Consider the following 19759-nt stretch of genomic DNA (forward strand, 5'->3'; position numbering starts at 1 on the left):
CCTTCCCAGACTTCTCGCTGATAATGAGATTCCAGTGAAGAGGAAACCCCCTAAAATTTAAACAGAGAAAATCGGGGGATTTTTTCATGATTTTGCTGAAAATTTCTTCAGTTCTCTGGAAATTTAGCTCCTGCATAAGACGTGCAAAACGTAGTTGATTGCGATAAAATGATAAGCTGACAATCAAATGAAATAAACCATATTTTGAATCAGGACAATGTTCAAGCAAAATGATCCCCTCACAAAAAGTGCTGAAAAGAAGCTTGAAAATATTGCTTCTTTTGATCAATTCTTCCGAACAAAGTTCACCTGCGAGGTCATTTCTTTGAATTGATCAGCAAACATTTCGTGACAAAGGATCACATCAGGAAGCATAACATGTGACCTTCGATCAAAGATCAAAGCAGTCACAGGTACATATTTTTGCTGTCACACAGCTGCATGCGAGAAGCGTAGTAGTATGGCGAGTAAACTCATCGAGACGTTATTTATCTACAGCCTGGCTTCATTTTATGGGCTTTTGGCATCCTTCGCAGTCTTATGGCAGATAATACGTCGATTTGAAATCCCTTCCCGAGCAAAGCGGAGAGACACCCGTAAGTGAATCAACCCAATTTTGTTATCACTCATCTTAAGTGAAATTGTCCTTCGTTTAATTCATAGCCTGTTAATAGGTATTTGTCAGTTAGAGAGTTATTACCCAAGCGTACTTTATACACAATGTATTTTCAAATGTATATGAAACGTGGTTTATAACGAAGGTTATTCCTTCCCCTTCCCTTCCCATCTTAGTACTGGAGCAATCCCAGTTATTGTCGCCTTTTTTTCTTGAATAATTTCCTGTTATTTTGATTGAGTGAAAAGAAATATACGCCTCAATTTAATTGAAGGAACAAAAACGGCGTGAAATAATTTAATCACCTGCTCTTGTTACATTTATTTATGTTATTATTTTAGAGAAATGTCTGTAGATAGCCATGCCAACTTGGTGAGGTCTAAAGAACCTATAATCGATCAGGGATACGCGATTACAGCATGTTGTTCTTTGTAGTGCTGTGGAAAGTGGGACATCCGAGGAAGATCTTAATGCAAGTTAGATTAGCTGTCTATGGAAGTCCACGATCCGGACTGAATTTGTTTCCCACCAAAAAGGGCTTTATCGCGACTACCTGTCTTTCAAGACTTGGACCTATCAATAATTTGCATGATAATTTCTAATGTAGAACAGAATTTCCAACGTAGGTTTTTTGTGATTCTCTGATTATGATTTATGAAAAAAAAATACAACTAAAAGTAGAAGAGAGATAATAAGTCATTAGATTTCCCCAGTGGGTAGGGGAGGAAAATTTGTTTTGTTTGCCTACCCTGAAACACTGAAATTCAAGGAAATTTTGCATTGGTGTCTCATTGGGTTTTAAGTCAAAATTCTCTGACAAATATCACAAGGCAGACAAGAAATTCAAGAGAACATGTTAGTTATCAGCCTCTATTACTGTAAGCCATATCCTTCAATATTTTGTTTGAACTATCTGTAGTTGGATAAAGATGTAAGCTATAATTAGTTGTTCTAACTAGTTGTGTTAAACTGTTTTAAGTTTACTGTATTGTTAATTTTTAAGCCATTGATTATTTAGTATTTCAATGAGTTTGCTTTCCTTATCTTTTGTGTCCTCAGCTCCAGTATGCCTTCTAAACCCTGAACTTGGAACCCACCACTTTCTAAGAACAGCTTCAAACATAAAAATTCATTATGTGGCCAAAGGTGATCCACAAAAACCACTCATGCTCTGCCTTCATGGCTTCCCTGAGGTGTGTTAATAATCACTTTATAGACATGTTACCTTTCAGGGGTATCTCTTAGAGTTACATAATATCATTAATAACATATAACATGCAAATCTTTCTTTCTAACTGATGAATTGCTGAATGAGATTGTGTTGACCCACAAAATATTCCATACCATTCTCTCTCAAACATAATGTGTATTTGATCAAGAATGAGTTTTTCATTTGATTTTCAAACCTCTCATGTTAATTTTTTAAGTTAGACACTATGCATCAGTTATTTACAGTCTCTTTAGTGTATGGTATACAAATATGATTGCTTAGAATAAACTGTAGGTGTGTTAACTTACTGGTCAGGTACTGTACAGGACAATTTTTCATTTCTGTGCAGCAGTTTACATCTTCTCTTTCTTAATAAGCATTATTATTATTTGGAATGATAGTCCTGAGGTAAATTAGAGCATTCTAATGGGCTCTTACTTGGTACAAATTTTGCAAAACAAATCATTTCTACAGAAACAGTCTTACACTGTGAATTTTTGCTGTGAAAGTCAGAAAATTCAAATCAACAAGTTTGGTCTGAGTGCTGTGTAATAAATTACTTTCCAACTTCACTTGCTTAAGTCATGCTGGGGAATATTGGCCCTTGCTTGTTTTAGTACAGACCTTGCTGTGCTCAGTCTGAACTGCCATGATCATGGCAGTGCAAACTGAGCGGTGCGGCCCTCATGCTCAGTTGGGAAGAAGTTATTTTTTTTGTTTTGAACTTGCAGTTTTGGTATTCATGGCGATATCAGTTGAAAGCTTTCAGTGATGACTACAGGGTGGTTGCAGTAGATTTGAGGTAGATTGTAAAAATTGTTTATGAATTAAAGTAAAAATTATAATCAATAATGATGTTTTGATGTTCATGTGATTGCAAATTTATAAAATAATTTGATCAAAGGGAAGTGAACACCAGCAGTATCAAGCAGATGCCTGGTGATTTTGTTGTAACAGGTTTCTTTGTGAACAATATATACTTGTCTAAAGAACTTTTTTTTGCTGTGCAGGTCTATGTGATATTGTGATATTGTTACAACAATGATGATGATAATTATGTTGCCAAATATATTGTTCAATAGTTAATGACCCACCAAAATTTTTTTCAGACTGGGTGGGTTGTTCAACTTGTTTAAACCTCAGTATTTTGTGACCTAAAATCTGTATATAGTTTCCAGAAGAGGAAAAGCAGGCAAGCAATCAGTTTCTGACTATCACCTGATGTCTTAAGGCTTGATGATGGAAAAAATGAGAGCAAAATGGCAAATTTGTTTCAAAGTTAAACAAAGGTTGCCAATGATTTTTATGGAAATGTTTATTTCACTTAATAAGCTATTAATAATGAACAACTCTATCACATTTTTATTTTGTAACTGCCATGTTGCCAAACTGATGACATGAGCTTCTAACTAGTCACCCAAATTTTATCTACTTGCTAAGGAGACAAAACAATTGCAGTTTGAAATGCTGTTGCTTCCAGCCCTTTTACTCCCAAGATCTTAATACTTTTTCAACTAACTGGCAGCTATACATTGGCTGTAGTTGTACTTTAAAAAATTTGGTGCTAAGTTAAATAACATTTACAGTTGATATTCTCTGTAACTTATTACTTGTCTGCTAAAGGGGAAATTAGTTTTTAGTCACTCTAATGGTGAGCCCCCCACAGCAAAAAATTCTTTTACTTGGATTTTTATTGTAATTGCTGTAGAAATTTTTTTTTGTACTCAGTTATGGTTGATTAAGGCCTAGTAGGGCTATACAATTACCAGATGTGCTGAGTGCACCTTTACAGTGGCACTCAATGCCTTCTCTCATTTAGGGGCTATGGAGAAAGTGATCATCCAATAGGAAAGGACCAGTACAAGGGTTCATACTTAGTGAATGATGTCAAAGAAGTGGTATGTTGAAATTTAGGATTTATGGTAATATTGAATGATGATGACAATGACTAACGGTGATATTAATAATTGTAATGATAATAATAATGTGGATGAAGATAGGAAAGTTCATCAGCCAAATTGCCAACAAATGTCAATTTTAAATGGTTTGGAGCTTTGAAAAAGCTATTCATGTCCTTAGCTGGAAAGATACAATTAGATTGAATCTGCACAGGGAGTTTGTTTATGACAGCTTGCTTTCAAGTTAGTTTATGTACTTATGGCTCAGAAAGTTTTCTGTATTAAGGTATCACAAAAGGAAAATTAGGGTCTTCTTTCAAACTGATTAAAAAACAGCATGAGAATTATTTGTGCTGTATCCCTGTAAAAGTATAAATTTTCTTTAAGCTTAGTAAACACTAGTTCAATAATTTAGACCATTTTTAAATGTTAAAACAGAATGGGAGGGTATTTTTTTCATGCTGAGACATTTTACAAGACAAGATTGTCGATGCATTTTCATGAAAACCTTTGTTTTTATCCGAATGTGATCTGCACATATTGAACAAAAAAGCATGTCTGGAATTTGTATTTTAAGGCTCTCTAGTTTTTTAGAATGATTTTTAACTTCATAGTAGCACTTTTTCATGAGGTTTTCAATGTAGACACTTTATCTCAAAATGTAAGGAAAAACCCAGAGACCTTTTTTTGGGTTCATTATATGTCTGACATTCTTTCCAAATCTTACTGAAATTGTCTGATTTTTTTGCAACCCAACGCCTTTGGCAATTCAAATAGAAAAAAGATTCTGGCCTCTGCATTTCTTGAGTGTAGTAGAAACCCCTAACGCTAGTAGTCAATAATATTTCTGCTATGATGTGAACTGCGAGACTCTCCTTTTTCCAGGATGGCAAGAGAGACTTTTAAAGAGGTTTTTGGTCATGTTAACAGTTTGATAAAAACACTTGAATAACAAGGAAAATTTCTTTAGCTTTTTGAGAGAACTTATTAAATGAGTGATTTCATTACCGTGCAAAACTCGGCAGTGTGTCATGGTAATTCAGTAATGGTTTTGTAATTGATAATTAGGTGACAAAAAGAAGTTTACAATTAAAAGTAAAAAAGATACCTAAATGAAATTTTCAAAAATTAATAGATCTCTATTTTCTTTACTTAAGATATAAAACTTTCAGGAAATTTATAGAATATGACCTTTTTTCCTTCCATGATACCTTAATGTAATGAAATACTTGTATCGGCTTTGACTTGTGACTTTGAAGAGTAATAAACATTTTCTGTCTTCACTGCATAGGTTTGGTGTTATATGTCAGTGTGGCTTTTCCTTTAATTAGCCCTTTGTTTCATACACTTTATTACCAGTTCAAAGGAGTTTTTTGGTGGTGACAGAACTCTATATCTGTACCCTTAACTACACTTGGCCCCTTGCACTCATGATTTTTTTCACATCCTAGCTTTACAGTAAGAGGGTATTGTTATTTGCTGAATTGACTGAAAGTGTATATTAATTATGTCTATGTGATATTCATGTATGCATGGAAATTTGTATTTTCAGATTGAGGGTCTGGGCTACAGTTCATGTGTGTTGCTTGCTCATGATTGGGGAGGTGCCATTGCATGGTAAGGTTTTTTTTTTTAATGGAACAATCTGTTGCTAAGCCTACAATAGCAGTGACACATTTACCGGTAACCCATTGACTCCTGGAAGTGTGAAAGATTTACCTTCTCCTAATAGTTCAATACTTGCCCAAAGAAAAGGAGGAGAGAATTACTTTCAGTTCACAAGAGGTCTTGTAGAAAAACACCAAATTAACAAATTAACTACAATTTTCCATTGTCTATAACCTTATTGATCACAGAAATGAGATAAATGATGTTCAAAAATATAGTGTACCAAGTAGTTTCTATGTGATTACCAAGTGTTGCATTACACATTTTTCCATTTATATCTATAACCTTATTGACAATGGCTCTTTGCTCATTTAAAAGGAAATGTGTCAAAGCTAGAAAGGAGATTTTGAATCTTGGTAATTTAGGGGCAATTTTTGCAACAGAGCTGGTCAAATCTAGCCTTTCCTGTGGCTCCATAGATTTTCAGGTTTTTGAGTGATGTCCATGATTTGTTTGTCTCCTTGACATTAATTTTCATGAAATTGTCCATTTTGTTGTTGTTTAAGTACGGCTGACTTATGGATGTTAATTGATGTTTTACACCCCAACATCAGTATATTCTCCATACTGTTCTCTATACATATCCTAGTATGCTGTTGAGGAGAATTTTTAACAATCAAGACATTCTTTAATTGGTGATTATTTCCTTTATTCTTGTTACTTTAATGTTTGATTCAGGGATGATATTGTAAGGAGAAATTAGATGTTAGTCATTCTTAAGGGTTGAAGGGTTAATCCTGACATTACTTACTCTCCCAGCAGTGTCCATACAAATAGTATTTGACTTAAATCATCTCCAGAATGTATGCACAACTTAATAACAAAAAGTAAATTAATTGTGTTTATTTCTTTCAGGAATTTCACCCATATTCACCCTGAATTTGTCGACCGGCTGATTGTGTGCAACATTCCACACCCAATGTATGCATCATTAAAGTTTTAGCAAGAAATAGTCATCCAGTTATACAAAAAATATTGGCATTAACTATTTTTTTAACTGTATCTGTTATGAATAGAAACGCATCATTATATAGGAAATTTTTGCCAAAAAAATGACCTGCCAGAGTGGGTCATTAGGGCCAGCAACCAAACAGTCTGTCCCTTGAGATTTTGTACCGTTTTATTTATATCCAGATATGACTCTTGGTACATAAATATTCATTGGACAGGGACAGTCATGGCTTAAACACAATAATATCAACATTCATGTCTTAAACAAAATGATATCAACAATCACTTATTTTCATTATTATTTATTCAGATGCTTTTCAAAGTGTTTGAAGACATCTAAAAGACAATTCCGTGCTTCCTGGGTGAGATACTATTTATTTTCCTTTACAATCCAAGTATGACATGGTAGTTTTAATATTACCTACCATATCAGAACCACTCAGAGCACAAATAACTCTCAGTTATATGATATCCTTGCCCTGTACGTGCAAAGGAAATTACTAGCAATGAGCTAAAGGTCTGCTTGTGTTATCGGTTAAACCATCCAATAATTGACTTATTTCTCACTAGTATTCCACTGTTGCGTATTTTGGCTTCTGGTCTTCAAAATACATCCTACGGCCTTACCTTAGTATTGTATCAACCTAAATAATGAAGCGGGCGTCAATGACAAAGACAAACCAACGTATGAATTATGTTTATGACAAGCAAAAAAATCTCACATGCTTAAAATTTCGTTGCTTTAAAAATTCCAGCACTAGCAAGGGAAAAATTAGAGTTTTAGTAGTTCATTGTGAACAAAATTTTCACTACTTTCATCTGGATTGTTGTCCTATTTTTGTAACGTAGTACTATGGTACAGTTTACGTGTTCCATTGCCCTTATGATTATGGTAAAATGGGGTAATAGGAGATGATAAATGCAGATATTGACAGAAATCAGCGTGGTACCCAGTGTAAAACTTGAAATTTAGGAAGTTAAAACTTTTTCCGATCTGTTTTTATTTCTTTTGCAGTACATGTTCTTCTTTCAATTGCCTTACCTTCCAGAGTACTTCCTTGAGATGGACGACTTTAAAGTTTACGATGAGGTTTTTAAGGTAATGATAAATACATTTAACTAGGATTGTTAAAACTTTAATAGTTGAGATAATCAATAGTGACCTTGCTTTTTTTCGTTTATCGTCCTTGCTGTGAGGGTTTTTTTCTGGCCTCTCGCGGTTTTCTTCTCTGCATAAAGACCAACGTGCGAAATTCCTCCTGGAAAATAGTGGATGAAGAGCCAATCAATAAAATATAGAAGTGGATGAGAGATAGAAAAGTATTTTGTACAACGTCATTTTGGATGCCAATCGAACTTACGATTGGTTCATTTGTACCACGTGGCACAAGATACTCTTCTTTGATTGGCTATCCTTTAGTACCCCCGCATAGTACGATCAAAAATCTCAATTAAGGAATTTCCCATAATGGATATAAAACACGCGTCACCAAACCCAAAATCTAAGTTTATCAAACTAATTCTTATCCCTGGGTGCTTCTTTATGTGAAGTTTCGCAAACCACAACCGTCATCTATTTTTTTAGTCCACGGTGCCCAAGGCAACGTAGACTACATGTTGTCGTGCCCTTAGGTCCGTCCGTGAACATTCCCATCATTCGTAACGGCCTTACACATGCAAACGTTGTTACATTAACGCGTACGGGGAAGTGGCTGAAACAAATTTTCGAGTTTTTGCTATGTTCCGAAATTCACTTCATCCATCACTCAATTACTCCTTTCCACTTCTTCTTTCCAATCCTGTTAGCCTTTTTGGTAAGTCCGTTAGCTTATAGGGCTTTCGTATGTTCAGTTCGAATTCCTGCGTGGGGCTGAGCTGATCGCTAGAAATTGGTCAAAATTTGAACAGTCTGCCGAGAAATAGTGTGTATTTAACCTAAAGCTAAGATTTGAGACTAAAATATTCTACTGATGGATGAAAACTCGATTGAAATTAAGACTGCGTGCATAAGGTATCAACCAAGGCTGAAACAAATCGTGCGCATACGTCAGAGCACTGACGAAGGGATAACGCTCGAAGCGTCACCTTTGAAACTCTTTACGGTGGGCCAATTTACGTTATCAACTCGTTGTTAATACTAAATTACCCTGTTTAAATGTAATTTGAGACTGACAATTTTTTTCGGTAAGTGGATCAAATTTATCAAGATACCAAGTAAATTCAGTGGCTTGGGTATTTCATCCCTTCATAATTTATTTTCCGAGCTCAGTGGCCCACAGCCACTTTGACTTATACGTTTGTTCACATCGTTTGCATGTGGGTGCTTTTTTAGCAGAAGAACCAAATTTCATTAGAGGAGTGCTAGTTTTGATTTTAGTTGCAGAATCGTTAACTTTTATCACAATATTCAATGACTTATTTACTGAGCGCTGTGCCTAGCTCGGGTAGCTTTTTTCCGGCCGGTTTTAAGTAGCAGTTTTCGACGAATTGGTAACATGTCATGGCTGAACCACTGGTTTTATGAGTCACGACACCTTCGATTGCTTTTAGCTATATCACCTTAGCTCTGCAAAATGAATCCTTTATGGGTGTGCCTTGTACTTAAGGGACCTTTTTTAACTAGAAGCGTCGCTTTAAGTTTGAAAAAAGTCCACATATAGAGAAATGAGCCTTGTAAGAGGATGTTTGAGCCTCGAAAGAGGATATTTGTGACCCAGTATGAAAGCAAAGAGAACCTTAGACTCGTGCACTTATTGGGTGTCCATTTTTTATATTGCTCATCAGAATGTCAAAAACTTCACTGAAGAAGATGTAGAAGCATACAAGTATGCTTTGTGTCAGTCTGGGTGTACTGGTCCCTTGAACTACTACAGGGCTGCGTTTTCTTACCAAGATTTACCTCCTGGGTACTGGCGCACCAAGATCAAGGCTCCAACCCTTGTGGTTTGGGTGAGTGATAAAAATCCAACCTGTCAGTTAAAAATTGCTTGCGATCACTTGCGAAGATTCAACTAATAGCTAGCCTTACATTTTTAACATATTTTTGGGCGTGTTTTCTGATCTTCAGTGGAAAAATGTCTTTTTGCTCACATCTTTTGCAATAATTTAGAATTGTCTTCCATTGTTTCCAAATGCAAAACAACAGGAAATATACCAATACAATGGATTATATGATTCACATGAGTTGCATGTTCGTAACTAGGAGACTTAAGCGGTGAATTTCCCATTGAAACATCCTGAAAAATAACTAAGCGGATAAACACATAAATTTATGAGTAAATGAAAAATTAAGGTTAAGAGGACCGAACCCGTAGCCTGGACTCATTCAAGGACGTTAATGACCTTAGGTCCTCAGCCAGTTTGTTTCACATATTTGCAGAAGTGTATCTGAAGGAACGAAGACCATAAGTGGTTCTGTTAACGTATGGAGTAACAAGTTTCCTTGATCCTTGTAGGTTGCGTTCAGTATTTCTCATTTGAAAAAGACCACGTATGTACTTCGGCATCGTTTCAAACGGGATTGCCTTAAAAACTGTTTTAATCATGTCTTGGCACCTGATACTAAACAGATCACTAGAATTAAATTTGCTCAGTAGCTCCTGGTAGTGCAGAGACTTCTCGTCCAGAACAATCCTGAGCGCCCTTTTGTTAAGATTCTCTAATTTGTGTCTATTCGGAGTCCCGCAAAAGTGCCAACTGCTGAGCAATATCTAAAATATGAGACAATAAAGGCCTTACAAAGTTTACATTTCACATCTGTCAGTGCTATTTTTCTAAAGCGAATCACAGACTAGTTCTCAGATGTGATTCTTCACCACATAACTGACACTGTGATTTAACCGTAATAGTAAAATTTTTCGTTGTCCATCGTAGATAGCTGACAGTACCGTGGACTGATTAAACTTTTCCATATTGTTAATGTTGTGACATCAGCTGGACCTAAAAATGATCGCCATAATTCTCTTTGCATTACAGGGAAAAGAAGACATGGCTTTGTTGATGGAAACGTTGACAGGAACTGATAATTTTGTGGAAGACTTGACGATCAAGTAAGACTTTGGATGAGGGTCTGGATAGGGTTGTATCTCTGATGGTTGTTGGTTAAAAATTAGCCGTTTTAGTGGTAGAGACTTCATTTTTCGGCCATTTGACGGTTGACGCCGATTAAGTTTCCGCATGTTGGTTTATCATGAAAAATTAAGAAGGAAATAAGGTTGTCATTCATCGCAAAAGGATGCGATTCCGCGAGTACTAAAAAAAACCATGTAAAAAAAGATTTATAAGGTGTAAGAAACGTTAGTGCTAACGCTATGGCCGTCCAAAACATGGCCTCAGTTCTGGCTGTTTTCTGTACGCATACGCCATTGAAGTTGTTGATGAGGAATATCTGAGAGATAGTATAATTGTTCCGGTGATTAGTGGGTATTGTTAAATTATCCCCTCGACTTCGTCTCGGGGATTATTCAGCAATGTTCACTTCGTCTTCGGCGAATAATTCTAAAACATAAACTGAACGTCATATTGCTGTGAAAAAAAAATTGCAGGAGAGAAAACTTAGGCTAGATGGAAAATTTTCATTAATAATGGGCTTCCATTCATCAGAATATGTTAAGTTATACCACTTACGTATGTATTAAGTGGGAGATAGTTTTAAAATTTGACATATAAACACCAGTGAAATAAAAAATGAGGTTTCGCGCGAAAACGATATCTTCACACGCAAAGATGACCTGTTATCTTCACACGTAGAAAGATCGCAGTTGCTATGGTTACATATAATTCTTTAACATTATTTTATCTCTGCGCGGCCATGCTATATCCTGTAGGTATATTTGTACTTAACGAAATAAAAATGAAGAAAGATAAAAATGGTTCAGTAAGAAAAACGCAGCTCAAGCTTAAGAATTCCTCTCAATTTTAACAGATACGTTGATGGAGCAACTCACTGGGTCCAAGTCGATGGATGCGAGGACGTGAACAAACACATTCGTGAGTTTCTCAATGTCCATCCACAGGAATCTCTACAGAAACCAGATTAGAACGAGACAAGGACTGTTCAATGCGTCTTTTAGTTGATTTCTCTGCTACTGAAGAAAACGAGTGTCTGCCAAAATTTCCAAGGACATAAAAGTCTGCTCTTGGTTTTAGAGAGGAGAGTAGAACGAGAGGATTTGGTAATTCCCATTACCATCATCAAGATTCTCAAGATTGACATTAAATTAGATAACATTTTCCTTTAAGTTGTTCTATAGTTTTTGTACGTTGTGTCTGAGGCTAATAGTTTTCAATAGTGTGATATGGATTTGTCTCGTATATGTCATTTTCAATGCTCCATAAAATTAAAGTAAAGGAACATGTAATCAAAGATTGGTGAGGATTCTTATTTACTCGTCATTCAGAGACCTGAATTATGTCGTCTTGTGACAAATTTATCCGGAGAACCCTTATATATTTTACCAGTTCGTGTCGACGCAAACAGCATGTAAAGCTGGAAATGTGTGTATACATTTAAACCCTGATGTCTTTTTGGCCTGCTACGTGCACTGTTCTCATTGGAGGTTTGGTCAATCTATGAATTATTGACGCTGAATTACTTGCCACTGCAGTGGACAGATATCGCAGAGTTTAAGGAAAGAAATTCCTAACTATTTACAAAAATGACGCTATCGACATTGTTGATCCAAACAGTATGCAGGACGCGTGTCAAATGAACTTCATAATAGACCTCGTTCACCGTTGAGTCTCTGCGGTTCAGTGGTAGAGCATTGGAAAGCGGAATCCGAAGGTCTGAGGTTCGATTCCTCATGGGGACTTTTTCCTTTGTCTTACGCTCGCGACAAGACGAAAAAATATCTTTCTCTATTTCTTTACCGAGCTTACAACTTACCATGTCTCTTATTCTATTTAATATCAATATACTTCTCAATTCTTGAAACAAGGCAGCTTAAGGTTGAGGGTTCATAATCTGTCTTTTCTTTTAACGGAGCAGATGAACTCAAGATACATTATTGAGGTCCTCTTTCTTTCCGTCACGAAAATTATTTGAACGGTTTTGAATCTCGCCGCTTTTTTTTTGCTTCTACACCAGTTCCTTTTGTACCAGCGGATTAATTACAGGAGATGATTTCAAGCTACTGAGAAATAAAATGCCCTGCGGCTTAAATTCTGCCGAAAAGCTTTAGTTAAAGGAGAATGAAACAAACAAAACGTTCGAGAACTGTAAAAGACAATTTCAACAGTTGCCTAAAAATATCACCATTAGAAACGAAAGATGAAAAATAAGATAGTTATGGTTTAAAAAATCGGAATGCTATCTAAAACTAAATCAAAAGATCCAAGGAAGGAAATATTCTGCTCCCTTGCTAGTAAGAAAGGGGTTACCTCTGAAGGAATTGTGGTACTGCGTTGTTGGGGATTATAACAAGATCATTTGATTTTCTCAACTGAGCCGATAATGTAATCGGCCACCATTAGAGCGAAAGACGGAGGGCTAACGTTCGAAACGTCAGCTCTTTACGGTGACCAATTTACATTATGAACTCAGATGATAGAACCAATTATCTAGTTCGAGAATTGTTCTTTGTTTGTCAACTCCACAAGTACACATACAAAAAAAGACCTTTCCTGAGCCAAAAAATCCATTTCGTTCAAAATATTGAAAGTTGTTTGAATTAGGGAATTTGAAATGAATAAGGTAAGTTTATTTTATCAACCGAGCTGATAATATGAATTGGCGACCGTGAAGTAGAATCTCTTTAAGGCGGCCAAATTATCTTGTAGTGCTCTCCAGTCAGTTCGTTTAGAAACTTGCACCTCCTAGAAATAAAAAAGTTATGTTACAGGCCGTGTTTCTCCTTCATATCAGTACAAGTTTAAGATTTATCGAGGGCTTTAATTCCGGCTTAACGTTTTGGCTGATTAAGTTCATGTATTACACAGTTATTACAGGAGTTTAGAAGTTTTCACCGCGATAAGGACTATCTTCATTCCTACCAACGCTACGAGTTACCACCATTTGCCTCCGTAAAACAGCCCGCTTTGGGCCCACAACGTAACTAGTCGTGCATGCTAAAAGTTGCATTCTGTTGGTACGCAGCGACTTATGTAAACCGTCACGACTAAATTTATCCTTGCCTAAAGGGTTACCAAATTTGCTAAGCTATGGAACTACGCTGCGCGTTCTTCCCTACTAGCCCTCAAAAGGTAAATTGAAGACTGTCTTGAAATTTTAGGCCCCGTCTCTATAAGACTAAAAAGAAGCTTTGATTAGTACGATAAGAATGTTTTACCGTAACTAACCTAAATTCCAGTGAAAAACTGCCAAAAACATCAAAACTGTGTACTATGTTGGGGAACTTTCCGTATGCAGAGGCTAACAATCTTGTTGACCCCGTCCAAACTAAACCACACTTCAACAATAAATGATAGTTTGGACAAACTCTGATTCCTGAAGTGATCTTTGTGCTTGCGGCTCGGATTCTTGTTTTCACCCCATTCTTTGAGGCAGACGTGTATGGTCTTTGTCTTACACGCCAGTTGTTCACTCTACCAGGTGCGTTGATAGGTCTTTTCTTCTTTATCGTTTCTTGTTTTAATTTTTTTATCGCGCCTGTTTAAATACCTAAATGTATTGAAAAAGAGAAAACTTTGAACTTCTAAAATGTGTCTTGTATTTCTAAGTATTCTTCGGGAGACGAAAAGGGAAAATCTTGAAGAATAGTAGAAGATCACAATGTTTTACGTAAAATTATCATTAAATTCATCAACCTGAACTTGCAAAAACATGAGACGGACCGCCTTAGCTTGGAAAAAAGGATAACGTACCAAAACCTTAGCACAAAACCTTTCAATAACAGGACATTGTTTTTTGCAGTCATTTGTCCTGTCTTTGTTCCACGCTCGTGACAAGACGTAAACATCTTTCTCTATTTCTTTACCGAGCTCAAAACTTACCATCTCTCTTATTTTTATCTACAAAAATTACGCTTTCGACATTGCTGATCCTAGCAGTATGCAGGCTGCGTTTCATATCAACTTTGTAATAGACCTCGCTCACCGTGGTGTCTCTGTGGCTCAGTGGTTATAGCATCGGAGCGCGGAATCCGCAGGTCTTAGGTTCGATTCCTCATGCATGGGGACTCTGAATTTTTTCTTTGTCCCACGCTCGTGATAAGACAAACATCTTTCTCTATTCAATGATCGTTGTGTCTACTTCATATTAAGCGCCTTTGAACCTTTGAAAATCATAGAACCGATGCCTATGTGAGCTCTTAATTACTGAAAGTTAAACCAGCATCAAATCCATGATATAGAGTCCGTGATCCGTATCAGCAGTCCACACAACCATTTGAAGATGCAGCACGTGACTTAATAATTTTTGCAATGTTGAAAAACCGTGGTGCTATGAAACATATTTTTTTAAATTCAAAACGGCTGGAAAATCAAGGAAATTCGAAGAGCGGTAAAGGAAACCTATTTTACTCTCGTTTCTTGACTCAAACATGGTACGCATACATGTATGTAAAACAAAAATAAATGCGTTAAACACATCGTACTCCATAGATCGTTGGAAAGTGTTGTTCAATACGTCAACTCGAAATTTTAGACAACATGGAAGTAAATGTAACTGCCGCGACAATGGTTACCACGGTTACTTTGCTGGAGAATTATCGCATTAGGATCCCAAGCATCATTGAAAATGAGGAAAGAGATCTGGATAGTATTGTTTTGTTAAGCTGATAAAAATAAAGTACTTCACGGTCATTAGTAAAGTACTACTTGAGACGCCTAAAATAGACCTTTGTATCACCATGATAAAAGCTCCTTGGAATGGTCTACACTGAACAATACATGTAGAATTCTTCTTCTTATATTTTCTGAATCACGACATCTATATATTTATTGGAATAACATTTCGGTATTTTTCATCATCTGCTTTCATAGTATTTTGATATTTCCCTGGATTATAAACGATAATTCAGCAATCTATTAGATATGTTTCTCAGTTTTCGTAGACTTTCTAAGAAAGTTTAGCGGCTTTGTTCATTAAGCCGGTCAACTCAAGTCGACTTCATTTCGGCAGAGTGGTCCTATTAGGTTTTAAGATGATTCGGTTTTTATCAACTGAGCTGATAAAGTGAATTGGCCACCGTAGAGAGTTTTTAAAGCTGACGTTGCGAGCGTTAGCCCTCTGTCAAAGTAAGGTCAACTAGCTTTTAGTAAATATAATTAGACGCCCTGTGTAATTTCAGCGTATTATGAATATATACTCAAAATTCAAAAAGTAGACATGAATTAGAAACTTTTCATCATGGCATGCCTCACCCTTCAAAAGTCACTACGAACAAAATATAACTGGTCAGTCTCTAGAAAAGAGGACTTATCGAGAACCATAATTTTAACTTTTCTTTCTAAAATTTTAAATAGACCTTGTTAAGAGGAAAGTAGTTTTGATGCAAATACAACCTCTGGCTAGACCTTGATTAACTCTAGAGATATCGACAATTGGAAAATTAACAAAAGCTCTGTCCTTTTGTTATTAGTAAATGAAAAAGGAGGCGCCAATAGAACCAGCCTCGTTCATTTATATATTCACACAAATATTTTTACGAGAGAAGTTGTTTCGATGCAAATGCGACCTCTGGCGAGAACTTGGTCAATTATGAGCGTTATTGTATAAAAAAAAGTGATCAATTGTTTCGTTAGATATTGACAATTGGCAAATTGACAAAAGCTTTGTCCTTCTTTATTGAAAATGGAGTGGAGGCTCGAGTAGAACCAATCTTTGTTCAGTTGTATATTCCCAAAACATGAAAATGCTATCTTAGGCATTACTTGAAATCAATGAGATAAACATATTGCTCTGTTTTCTAAACATCTGCAAGGAAAATTATTTGAGAAAATGGTTTAAAAGTTTTAACCTCATTGAAATTCTCGACTGGTGCTCGTCCCAAATAAAAAATTAGTATAGTCTAATTTCCCAGTTGTGGAAAAAACTTCGCTTGAATTTAAGGAAGATTCAACAAACGCCTTATTTTTCTTAATCAGTATGATTATATGTAACTTTCATTATAGTACGTGACCATATAGAATAACACGAGTCAGATAAAAAATGCATACCCAAGGCCCTTAAGTAAACCACTAAAGTACATGATGACTAACTCTTATTGAGCCTAAAGAATATTATTGATGGATATAACCATGAACCTCAAATAACTCTATCCTAAATAAAGGTTTTTGTTGTTTTTTTTCTTTGTACCCCCACAATATTCTCGTCCATTTAATAACTATTTTCAAATGCAAATGCAACCTCTGACTAGACCTTGGTCAATTATGAGCATTATTGCATAAAAAAGTGATCAATTAATTCTAGACATATAGAAAATTAGCTTTGGAAAATTAACAAAGCTTTGTCCTTATGTTATTAGTAAATGAAAAAGAGGTACGAGTAGAACCAACTTCGTTGAATTGTTTATTCACACGAAATGAGAATTCTATCTCAGATATTATTTGAAATCAATGAGATAAACACACGGCTCATTTTTCTAAACGTCTGAAAAGAAAATTATTTAAAAATTAATGCAGAAACACAAAATGTCGTCACTGAGACAAAGGTTGGCCCAAATTAAAAAAAAAAAACAACCAAAAACAAAAACAAAAAACAAATGTAAATGAAAAGATTATTCTACATGTCAATTGAAATAACGTTCAATTTTGTAAATTGTTAAAGCTCAGAACTGTGCTTTGTGAAATAAGGACTATTATTTTTCGTTGTTTCGTCAGTTATTAGAATCTAACATTTTGGTTTTTAAAGACCTCTTGGTTACTAGGGTTGGGTATTATCTTACCTTTCAACGTTGAACTTTCTGCAGATAAAACGAAATAAAATGATTTAACGGGACAACTAGAAAAACAAGAACAGGGATGAAAAACAACGGAGCGCGAAATACAAAGGCAATGAAATTAACATTATATTTTTCGTTTTGTTCTGCTTTGGATGTTGTTCTGAGTAGGTAATTAAAAGGTATGACTTTACCACTTGAATGGATTAAAAGGCTCTTTCCAATTTATGAAGCATTGTTAGAATAACTGAAAGAATTCAAAGGATTTTCTGCTTAAAGGCTGTTTGATCTACACATTAGGCACATTAGCTTCTACCTTTGAGAGCGACTAGGTCAGCTATCTGAGAGGGGAAGGTGAGTTTAACAGTAATTTTCACGAGCTTTACCTCTTAACATGTACTCTTACGACTTTCAATTCATCCAGGCTCACTACGTTTAAAAAGATATAGGACAATATTTCAAAACATTCTTGTAAAATAAGAAACTACACCTAAACAGGAATCTTTTGTACATTCATTTTCAGGGTGGGGAAAGGAAAAGGGTTGCACTGCACTGCACTTCTTATCCCCTCAGCCAAAGAAACAGAGCTAACGTAGAGTTTTTTAACATCCCATTTAGGACAGGATAATCCTATTATTTATACCAAAAGATCGAGAAAAATTATAGATGTGAATAATGAAGAAAATAAGATTCACCAACGATTTTGTTCTTCTAGAATAGAATCAGACATTACGAACTCTCAGAAGTTTCATGGACGAAGTTTACAATGAGTTTTTAAGACCGCGTTATTAGCAGGAGGATAATTTGCAGTTTAAAATTTAAACCATGATTTCGCTGATATATTTTTTTTAATCTTACAAACAGACATTTTCTATGATGAACAGGTTACACCTAGGTATCAAACATTGACCATTTCCTAAAGGGGGTATTATTTTGAGTGCAAATTCTTTTGGAGAAGATATACAAAATTTCAGACCCGGGAGACATGACCCGAAAAAGATCGAAAAAGAGATGGCCAATTTCTGAAAAATTAAAAACAGTTAATTTTCGTAGGTCCTAAGCGTCACTTAGTTGTATAGACGCTGGAAAATAACTTCTGTAAGGTTAAGATATGGAACACCTGAATGAAAGTGATCCTCGCAGTGATGTGCACTACTTAGGCAGTAGTGAAAATAAGGTCTGAAAAAAATTTCAATTTTTCAGGCCTTATTTTCACTACTGCCTAAGTAGTGCACATCACTGCGAGGATCACTTTCATTCATGTCTTTATCCGCAGTTCAAATATATGACTTTCATATATTCTTAACCGTATATGGAACACCTGTTAAATAAAAGCCAGTCTTTATACCATCTAGTTTTTTTATTTAAGTTAATTTGTTCCGTGTCCATTTAGGTGCTTTTGTTCAAGACTGCTGCATTTCTCGGTTATCGAATGTGTTATCGTCGGGATTCAAATCGAAAAACCTAAATGAAATGGGCCAAGATATAGAGGAGTTCGCCCTCATCAAGGGAAAAATTGGGACAGAGCTGTTCCATTGCTTTTTTCTTGCTTTCACTCAGTTTAATTATGCATAAAAACAGCTGATGTAACCTCACTCCGATGTTTCTTTGTCTTGAAATACGCAACAGTTTTAAACTTCCAGCTCTCGAATTTTCAAATAAACTTTTGGAAAGCAGTAAAAGGCGGTGCGCGAGAAGATTCATCATATTAAGGAGCAAAATTTATATCATCGTGCAAACGTGTACAGTGTTGTTAACGTATAAGACAAAATACGAAGGTCAAAGTATCTTATAAATTAGCGTATTAATAGTTAAAAAGCAGTGATAACAACGAAGTAAAAGATTTTCTCTGATGTTTCTACGGCCAAACGTTTAATTGCGATGTGCTCACGTGCTTCAGCCAGTTCATGATGTCATGTTAAAGTCTCCTCTTCTTGCTAATCCCGAAAAAAGTTGCGCTTGATTTTTCCTCGCTAACGTAAACGGGAAGGTGTTACTTAACTGCGTCAAAACTAGATATTTCCTGAGCTATTCAAAATCAGACATCTTTGTCCAATAGAATCAGTTCTCTGTGTTTTTTTTTGAATAATTAAACAGAGCAAAATTGCATGCATAGAAGAGTGCAAGACTTGGTGTCCATGGCTACGCACAGTTGTTATTCATTGAAAGGACAAACATTTTTGAAAGATATTTCTTACCTCATGATTCTGAATGTTTTATCAGACCCTACAACAAATACTTCAAGGAGTGTATTTTCTGGATAAAATCTTTCTTTTACTTTTTATCGAGAGAAATCTCCTTTTGCGCTTAAGATTTCTGGAAAACAGAAAAAAATGCCAAAATACCAAAAATTACATTAGCGATTACCACATGAATAGAAATATACGCAGTCTTATCAGGCGATACGTGAATGAATGGCAGAATGAGAAGACGGATAACTGTCCTTTACTACGAGACGCTGAGCTGGTAAAGTGCGTTGAACTTGGAGAATAATAGAATGATAAAAAATAATTAGCAAATTTTCATCTTTTGAGTCCAGCTGCACAGGCGGTGCCTGGAATGGATAAATGTAGTC

At 35.7% G+C, this 19759-nt stretch overlaps 1 protein-coding gene across 1 annotated transcript; it reads left to right on the top strand.

The window, feature by feature from the left end:
- Positions 1-396: 396 nt before the first annotated feature.
- Positions 397-11977, top strand: LOC131786436 (epoxide hydrolase 4-like). The gene is made up of 11 exons (XM_059103499.2): positions 397-596; positions 1676-1809; positions 2558-2628; positions 3646-3724; positions 5277-5341; positions 6248-6313; positions 6654-6705; positions 7359-7442; positions 9128-9292; positions 10319-10392; positions 11268-11977. The coding sequence occupies exons 1-11, from the start codon at positions 461-463 to the stop codon at positions 11380-11382; spliced, it is 1041 nt and encodes a 346-aa protein (XP_058959482.1). The 5' UTR covers positions 397-460; the 3' UTR covers positions 11383-11977.
- The last annotated feature ends 7782 nt before the right edge of the window (positions 11978-19759 follow it).

Source organism: Pocillopora verrucosa, chromosome 12 (genome assembly GCF_036669915.1).
Source record: "Pocillopora verrucosa isolate sample1 chromosome 12, ASM3666991v2, whole genome shotgun sequence".
In the NCBI taxonomy this organism is placed as follows: Eukaryota; Metazoa; Cnidaria; class Anthozoa; order Scleractinia; family Pocilloporidae; genus Pocillopora; species Pocillopora verrucosa.